Source organism: Gadus morhua, chromosome 8, assembly GCF_902167405.1.
Source record: "Gadus morhua chromosome 8, gadMor3.0, whole genome shotgun sequence".
Lineage (NCBI taxonomy): Eukaryota > Metazoa > Chordata > Actinopteri > Gadiformes > Gadidae > Gadus > Gadus morhua.
Genome location: NC_044055.1, coordinates 6,934,241 through 6,943,827, shown reverse-complemented (window position 1 = coordinate 6,943,827; position 9,587 = coordinate 6,934,241). Strand labels below are relative to the sequence as shown.

At 46.8% G+C, this 9,587-nt stretch overlaps 2 protein-coding genes across 5 annotated transcripts in view; one reads left to right on the top strand and one right to left on the bottom strand.

Annotated features, from left to right (window-relative positions):
• Positions 1-134, top strand: part of clcn2a (chloride channel, voltage-sensitive 2a) — a 42,509-nt gene extending 42,375 nt beyond the window's left edge. For both annotated transcript variants that reach the window (XM_030363027.1, XM_030363026.1), the window contains one exon: positions 1-134. This exon is cut by the window's left edge and continues 581 nt beyond it. The gene's annotated coding sequence lies outside the window, so the exon portion shown is untranslated.
• Positions 135-4,616: 4,482 nt separating this feature from the next.
• fam131aa (family with sequence similarity 131 member Aa) lies at positions 4,617-9,543 on the bottom strand. Of its 3 annotated transcripts, none has more exons than XM_030363074.1 (5): positions 9,280-9,543; positions 7,120-7,228; positions 6,859-7,041; positions 6,169-6,312; positions 4,617-5,927 (listed from the first exon to the last, which is right to left on the bottom strand). In XM_030363074.1, the coding sequence occupies exons 2-5, from the start codon at positions 7,208-7,210 to the stop codon at positions 5,380-5,382; spliced, it is 966 nt and encodes a 321-aa protein (XP_030218934.1). In that variant the 5' UTR covers positions 7,211-7,228; positions 9,280-9,543; the 3' UTR covers positions 4,617-5,379. The 3 variants fall into 3 exon arrangements, with proteins under 3 accessions (XP_030218934.1, XP_030218932.1, XP_030218935.1); XM_030363072.1 differs by lacking the exon at positions 9,280-9,543 and adding an exon at positions 7,694-7,957; XM_030363075.1 differs by lacking the exon at positions 9,280-9,543 and adding an exon at positions 7,628-7,952.
• Positions 9,544-9,587: the final 44 nt, after the last annotated feature.

Here is a 9,587-nt window from a genome sequence, read left to right as displayed (position 1 = left end):
GGATAGTTCAGGGGTCCCACACCGCGGTGTCTACGGTCGTAGAGGTCACCTCCAAGTCCAGCCTAGATATCTATTTCTGTATTATTGCATTTAGTAGGGCTGTGTGTGTGTGTGTGTGTGTGTGGGTGTGTGGGTGTGTGGGTGGGTGGGTGGGTGGGTGGGTGGGTGGGTGGGTGGGTGGGTGTTAGCGTGTGTACGTGCGTGAGCGAGGACGAGATAGAGAGAAAGAAGAAAGCAATTACGTGTCAAAAATGTATATGGTTTGATATTGTGAAAGCGTCAATAGGATTTTAATTGTGTGTGTGTGTGTGTGTGTGTGTGTGTGTGTGTGTGTGTGTGTGTGTGTGTGTGTGTGTGTGTGTGTGTGTGTGTGTGTGTGTGTGTGTGTGTGTGTGTGATTGTGCGTATGAATGAATTATGGAACTTGGTCCATGATTGAATTGGGTCCGGATTCTAATCCCTTCATTTGCCTCTCCATGCCAAAGTAGAGTCCTCTTCCCGCAGAAGGACCCAGGAGAGAAATGAAATGACCCCCGACGCATCAGAAAGAGGATTCACAGAACGAAATTAAAAGGACAGAAAACGAAATTTAGTACGAGATTGAACAAGGTGACATGACTTCTCGAACGCACAATTTTCACACCTAAACCGACTACCTAACCACACTTTGAAAGGTGTGGGCCAACCTGTTTGCCAAGCTAAGTGTTATCACTAAGTGACTCCAAGCACATTGTAAGTACCATGAATAGAGCATACTGCACACAGAGCCCTCTTTGGCCTCATAGGATCTGATTTGATAAGGACAGAAGTGTTTATCGTTTGTCTTGTTGAGGTTTTTTAAACATTTACACAAACAGCCTAATTTGAATGTAATGAAATGCCTCTATGTTATCTATTGTGTGACTTGACTTGACCGTATTTAACTTATTTCTAGCATGATGAAGGGACAGCAGGATTGGAAGAAATATATATTGAACTGACTGTTGTGTAGAAAAGGCCACACATATATACGCAAACAAACAATTTATACACCCAAGAACACAGAAACAGAACTTTTGGTTTGTAAATATTACCATCCTAAAATGAAAAATCTTAGCGTTTCTCGAACACATCGCACAACGACAAAACACGGGCCAAAGCATTGATTAGAAGTTGAACTCCAAGCACAGTGATACCCGAAGTACAAGTCTTAAACCTGTTTTAGAGCCGTGTGTGTGTGTGTGTGTGTGTGTTTGTGTGTGTGTGTGTGTGCGTGTGTGTGTGTGTGTGTGTGTGTGTGTGTGTGTGTGTGTGTGTGTGTAGATGTGTGCCCGCGTGTGAATTCTTGTTGAAAACTCCGTACGACCTGAAATAGTCGTAAACTTTCTGTCACCGATGAATTCGACGTGATGTCACCGACTCATACCCACCGAGGCTTCTCCTTAGTATGTGTTAACATTTGTGCAATAATCTATTGCTGTCTTTTGTATGCATACTGAATGTGAAAAATTGCTTGCCATATAAGATAAGAGTTTAATGTAGAAAGTGTATAAGCTCATTCGCAGCGCCTCTAGTTCAGCAATAAGGATAGTATCTCCCTTTATATGGCCCTGGCCTGTATATGCTTTGTACATAGAAACATCCTGTGTGGAAGTCGACGTACATTTTACTGTACATACAGGGGGAATTATGCATTTGAAATCAACAGCCATTGTTATTTTTCAGAGGACACCGACTTTTTTTTTTTTTTTACATCAGTAAAGAAATAAATTTAAGATATTTGAGAGTAACGCTGAATCGACTGGTTTATGTTCTTTGATATCTGACACAGTTGATTGATTGATTGATTGACATTTGATGCCCGGGCCTTCAGCTGTAGTTCCAGGTTTAAGCAGGGTGGGGGGGTCGTTGCGGGGGTTCAGTTTTGTTTGGGGGGCGGGGGGGAGAGGTGTACAGATTTCACACACAGCTGACACAAAGTACCAAGTCTCACTTGAATTCAGAATTTTCTCATCTCGGAGAAGATCTCAGCCTCTGATTTTGTATTCAGTTGTACTAAATTTCGGATTTTATTTTTAGCTCCTCTGTGAACTCATAGCTAGCTACGGGCATGTCTCCTATGTGTTTCACACTTGGTGTATGTAAAGTGAGGGTCCGCAGGGAGAACTAAACTAAACCCTTTGACCTCAACCATGACACAGGGAAGAGGAGTTTGCACGATGGCTCCTGAATAATTCATGCCTCCTTCCCTCCAACTTTAGTTCAATAAATAAATTAACAAGTGTATTAGGCGTACAGTAGCACAATACCATAGCAATCGCTTGGGCTGCTTTTATAGTTCTCCAGCTGTGGTGTTATATGAAGCTGCAGCGCCAGAGACCAGGCTGGCTTTTGCACAAATCTTTTTCCATTTTGCTTTCTAATGGGGCTGTCCTTCCCCAGTGTTTCCCATTAATAGACAAACCTTCGGTGGCACAGTTAACAAAAAAGATGGCTTTGCGTCACACTGCAAGGCCAATCTGGAGCCTCCTCCTTCAAAGTTGACCGGATTGATGCCACTTCTCAACACTTTCTGCATCCCAGGGCTTGGATCCACTGACAGGAGAGTGAGCAGGCATGAGCAGGCATGTCAGGCGCTTAGCTTCTAGCGATGAGTTTGAGCCTCTGCTCTCACCACTTTAATAGTCTGTCACCACAAGGCCACTGTCCCCACTGCCCCAGGTTGTCATGACGCCACCGCCCTCTCCCAGGGTCGCTGGTAGCTACTGAGCCATTTGTTGTTCAACCTCAGATTTGAAATGGTCTGTCTCTTCCTGGTCGGAGGTCATCATGGAGCAGCTGAACCCAGAGACCTTTGTTTGATTCCCTGGACCATTCACGGGTTTAATACCCTAATTAATCCTTGATGCCCTAACCCTTGTACACCCTAATATCCACAAGCTACCTGTTGATTTCCTCAAGCTAGATGCCCTAATCTCACACTGCTTCTTAATACAAGTCATCTGAAATTACTTTAAGGCTCTTTGGATGAAAGTGTCAGATCAACGAGAAAATAGAAAAAAAGAGGTGATCTATTTTAATCCCTCTTCCAAAGAAACATTGGTTTAGATAATTGGAAATCCTACATTTCCCCTGGGTGTGAAATGGTATGTGACTATGGGTGCTACCTACTTCTTGCTATTGCTACACTAGCCTGGGGCTGATTGGTATAGCATGTGGGGATGGTTAGAGGGCAGGGGAACATTAGCATTCAGATCCACCAAGGACAGGACACCTGAGGGTAATGTACCCTATGTAAACAAGTCAAAACAAGGCGCACCATGAACACACACAGATCAATAGATTCACCTGAGCCCCATCTACAGTGAAGAATATGCCTCCTGCATAACTAGAAGGCTGGAGGTGACTCCTTTCTGAGTACCCAGGTTGACGTGCATGTCAAACAATCATATGGATTCACACATTACTGATTCCACTCCATGCGTTTCATTTCATAGATATGTTTTGTTATTGTTTTGTTGATTTTTATGATTGAGAAATGGGCTGCAATTAGTGGCAGGCAGTTTTTGCCATTTGAAAATGCATAGCTCACTTCCTGTGCCCCTATTTCACTTATTGTATTTCCCTAATTAGAATAGAATAAATTATCTTATTGGGTGATCCCGACCTTTTCATTCTTATGAATTGTGAAATTTAGAAACCCCAGTATATGTGTACAGGATATGTGTATAAACGGGGATTATACACATATACATTATTGGTTTAGTTGACAGGGACCATGCACAGAACAGGTTTTATACCAGAGTTAGCTGAATAGCTAATATGCATCTGTGGTCCCTGGGCAGGGAGTTCAGGACAATCAAAAACATACTAAGCATTACGGACAATACTAAATACAAAACAACAGCATCAACAACATTACAGGGTCAAAATCATACAAAATACATAAAACATTTGATGTTCTATATAAAATGATCGCATGATTGATTCTCTTTTAGCCATGACCTCAGACTTTTTAAAACGTAAGACTTTCACAGTGTCTAATATGGAGCGGGATTGAGTTTCATTTTCCAGTTGCTTGGAGTGATAATGCTGATTGTGTTCTTCTTAAACTTGGTGCTACAATCACCTCTCGTTGCAGCCCTCGATACCCTTACATTGTCCCTGCAGAATGACACAGACATTGCTTGATTGGTGGTGGTGCAAGGTCATGAATGAATTTGTACATCAAGCACATAACTCTAAACCTAATCCAGTATATATACATAGGGTTATGGTTAGGCCTAACCCCATACAGTACATGTATATATACTGTGCACCGCTGAAGAAAGAAACCATTACGCTGCAAGGAAAAGGATCTGGATTGCTCTCATGAATGCCTGAGATGATGCAGCCCTCGTGAATCGATATGGAACAGCTCCTACCCAACATCGGTACAAAGAGGAACCTGATTGAACCGCTTAATCCCGGTAACTACCCAAGCTCAGCGGCAGAGACGTTTGGCAGGAGTATAAAAAATACATCAAATCCTCAGACAAGTAGTATAAAATATTGTAACTTCAATATGTAGGAAACATAAATAAAACTAATTCATAAAAATAATTCATCAATAAGCAAAAAAAGAGACACCACCATCCTTCATGTACTTTATTTTTTATTTTTTCATATAAGATTATTTTTCATTGCACATAGCAATACGTACGCATCGTGTGTAACCCCTGCACACTACAAAAGTTCCATAAAAAAACAATGCAATAGCAACACACAAACTCTTCACAAAAATGTACAAAACCCAGAGTATGAATGACAGTTTTACATCCTGGTTCCACTCACCAACATATACATACACACACACATATATACATACATATATATAAATTCATATATATAGATACATATATATATGGTGCAATCAACTAAGGGGGTGAGAGACCCAATGACCAATGACCCAACAAGGGCACCAGAGGGGGGGGGGGGGGGGAGAGGTTAAAATTTAAGATCAGTGGGACATGGCAAAGGGTTAAGGTGCAGTTATGGTTCCACCTCGACGCAACGCAATGGCCACGCAGACGCTTCGACGCAGTCGTGAACCGGCGTTGGTTCTGCGTCGGGTTTTAGTGAGCCTGCCCAATCACAGCCCTCGCCGCTGGGTCGCCTCGACACAAGGTTGACGTTTTTGGGAGGCGCACGTCAGGCCCTTGAGGTGAACGCAAGGAGGGTCCGCAAGGACGTAATGGGGTCCGTAAACCCGCTTGCTCTGCGTCGACGTAGAACCATAACTAAGCCTTGAGAGGGAAGGGGAAGATACAGTGGCCCAACGCGATGGAGCCTCTTTTATTTTATTTTTTTTTACAGGTAAACAGCAAAATAGCTTATACGACGATTAAGGGACCAATGACATCACATCAAATGCTCCTTTTCCTTCCACTTTCTCTCCATCTCGGCCACCTCCTCCACCACCTCCTCCTGCTCCTCGTCAAAGGAGGCCACGCCCGAGGAGGCGCGGTCAGAGAAGAACCCTTTGGGGTGGCAGCGCCACACCCTGACCGCGTGGAACACCCCTCCATCCTCCTCCTCCTCCTCTTCATCCTCCTCCTCTTCTCCTGGGGACTCTGAGTGGGAGGTGGAGTAGCAGGAGTCAAACCTGCTGCTCCTGCGAGGCCACTCCTCCTTGTGGGCCAGGTAGGCGTCGCCGTGCTGAAGGGCCACCTCCTTCTGCTTCACAGAGCCGCCGTGCATCTCCTCTTTTTCCCCCTCCTCCCCCTCCTCCTCCCTAGTGCTGTCGTCGGGCAGAGCAGGGGAGAGGGTCAGGGCGGAACACGGGTCACTGGGGGCGGCCGGCGGTGGGTCGCGGCTCGAACCGGCGCATGCAAAGGGGGGCGGGGCTTCGCCGCCGTCAATCACAGCCTGTCGTGGGACTCCGGAATCCAGGCCGAACGAGGCGAAGTCTGAGGGAGGAGGAAACGGTCAGAGCCCCTGTAGAGAGGGCAGGGATGAATGAAGGGAGAAATGGATGAGACAAACACACACACACACACACACACACACACACACACACACACACACACACACACACACACACACACACACACACACACACACACACACACACACACACACACATACACACAGACGACGACAACGGCGATGACGATGACGATGATGACGAAATCGAACGGAAACGCATACCTGAGGTGTCCTGTCTGGGGAACGTCTGATCCGGTTCATCGTACTGGGCGTCCTCGTCGTTGAAGTCCTCCTCTTCCTCGTCGTCGTCCACGGACGCCCAGGCCCGCAACTTGGCCTCGGCGATGGCAAACTGCTCCGCTACACCTGGGGGGGGGGGGGGGGGGGGGTTAGTCCCAGGCGGTCTATTCTCAACCTGCCCTGCTAAGCTGAACCCAGAGTCATCATGTGCCAGATGGAGCGAGTCAACAACAAACATAATAAACACGACAGGAAAGGGGGTGGGGTGGGGGGGATAGTGTTGCTAATAGGCTTATGAGAGAGAGATCACCGTGGAGACAGAAGGACGGGAGGAGCCGACCTCAGAGCTGGCTGACGGACATGACGGGGATCACTCTTTAAAGGGGGGGTCAAGAGTCAAGAGCAGCAGCTATTGCTGCTGCTCTTGACTCTTGAGAAAGCTCAATGCACACACTCACGCACGCGCATGTTCACACACACACACACACACACACACACACACACACACACACACACACACACACACACACACACACACACACACACACACACACACACACACACACACACACACACACACACTGAGGTGCAGGCCCCCGGACCTCAACATCTTCACAATTATTAGACGATGCAGAGAGCCAACCCCCACTGTGCGTGTGACAGACTGCGCACCTGCAGCAAATCGGGCTTCCTTCTCCCCCTCGCTCAGATGACAGTAGGAGCTGAAGTGGGACAGGGTGGAGGGGGGAGGGTCCGAGGGTCTCGGCCAGCCCTTCCACTCGATGAGGTGGGCCACCCGTCCCTGGGCCAGCGATGTGGGCTTGGTCACATGGTCCCTCATGGCCTGAGAGATGCCTGGTAGGAGGAGCAGAACGTGAGGATACAGGAACACATGATAACCATAACAGGTGGTCCGGAGGGCAGGTGACTTACCGTTCAGAGACGACCGGGCGAGAGCGGCAAACTCATGGATGCCGACCGCTTTCCTGGATTCTGCTGGAGACTTTCCTGACTTTGGAATCATTTCAATCCCCTCTAAACTCTGGAGGAAGAAAACAAAAAACACACGGACAAGTAACGTTAAGTATAAGCCTGGATGGCAGTAGGTTCGGCACTATTATGCTCTTGAATACTTGATTTATATTCAAATATAATACTAGCCACAACATTTCCTACCAACCACATCCGGACGGCTTCATAAATGTCCCGCAAACATGTCCTTCCAACAACATGCAATGCCAATATGTTCCATCAAAATGTCCTTCAAACACGTTGTTCTACCAACAACATGTCCTACCAGCAACACTTCCTTCCAACACCCAGCCAACTAATAACATGTCCTTCCAACACCCAGCCAACTATGTCCAACAAACATTGAGAAAACTTGCAGCGTGTCAACAACAACATAGTTAATGAACCACAGTCCATGGCAGTGGTCTACCTGTCTGTCCCATCTCTATCAAATGGCATCTCCCCCCAAAAGGGTTCCCGCCTGATGCCGACCCACCTCCTCCTGTCGGTGGCGCCTTCTCTGCCTACTCCTGGATGACCAGCGCATCGCGGGGACAGAGAGGTAACACCGACGCGGGCGACCGACACCGCGGACCCCAACAGTGTGGCGGCTTTACTGGTTTAAGACACGAGCTAACTGCCATGTCCTACATTTTTCCGCGCAGACGCTAAAGCCCCGCTAAGCCGGGGAAAACGGTTAGGACGGCGGAGACCGGGAGGGGTGAGAGAGGCTGATGGTGTCTACGCCACCAGGCCAACATATGGCAGGATGAGACCAACCCTAGTTAGCTGCCCCCGGCGTGCTGCCCAAGCCCGGGCATGATCCCTATTTAGAGTAATGCCTCTCGCTAACTACTGCGGCCGAGCTAATGGATTATCATGAGAATCAAGCGGGGAATTCATACACATGGAAATATGTTGCATATTTTAAATCCATATGAGGTTTGTTAAATTAAGGTGTGTTTCTTTTTCCTTACTCTCTGACATTCAAAATAGGCCTAGCATTATTAAGACCATCATATTATGATCATTCTAAACCCATACACACACACACATAAATATATATACACATACACACACACACTACACATACAGTAACAGATATATATATATATTATATATATTTATACACACACACACACACACACACACACACACACACACACACACACACACACACACACACACACACACACAGCGTAATAGTTAGATGATACGTTTTTATTTTATTAAACTACGTTTAAATGTCTATTTAGTTACTGCTGGTATACGGGATATTGAACACGTGAATGACGTAAACGCGCTTGAATCATGGACGTCACATCCATACCGCACGGTCTGAACGAGCACGGCTCGTGGCTTGCGGTTTGATATACGTGGACGTACATGTGTCAATCATAATTGAATATGGCGGGGTAGATGATATTCAAAAGAACCCAACGGTCATACGGCATGAATCACCCTCACATGGGCTGACAGGATAAAGGACAACAGTCAATGATGAACCACCGTCACCCTTCAACTCTCTGGGGGTTTGATCCTGTTGGTTGGTGACCGAGGAGGACTCGTTCTTCTGTGACAACCATGATCCACGGTGACAGTGGTAAATCCACAGCAGAGGCTGAGATACCGTGGTGTTCAACTGTACAAGACGACAGCACGACATCCTAAACGGGGAGTGGTGAAACCTAAAGAGCATCATGAATCGTTAACCTTATCTTAAAGGTGATGCGCGTGGGCGCTATGACCAACAAGTGTAATAACACACACCGCCAAGCATCACTGCGACTCGACTTTTCCATCAATTTTTAGATCTTTAAAAGATATAAATAGGCAATTGCAATGCGTTAGGTCTCCTAGATGTATTATGCGGGTAAATAAACGGTGGCTCCGTCGTGGTGGGTGAGTGGCTCTCAAAACACAACGCGTCTTAAAGCATCCTGAAGGCCGTGTTATTTGGAAGGACCAATGACACGGAACTATCCATCCCATGCGCCAATCTTTGGCCATTTACAGCCAACAAACAGCACTACAGAGAGCTCGACGATAGCGTTAAGCAACCCAACACATCCACACACCTACCTGTTAGTCAAACGGTGGCGGCACGGTGCGCTTCGCACATGTTAATGCTCTTGTAAGAAATCCTATCCACATACGCAATCGCACATCCCGTGCGCTTTGGTCCCGCTGCAGTGGTCTGCTAGAATAAATCCGAGCGCATTCTCCCCAAGGTGTTTTGTGTTACAACGCGGATCTCAGGGCACCATTTGTTGCTCGGTGCGTTATGGCCGAGGCTATACGTGCTGTGATGCCCGAATGTCTCCCGTTGACGCGCGTCATCGACGCAAGGCGGCGTCATTTGCTCTGCGTGTAGCCTCTTATAAATTAAA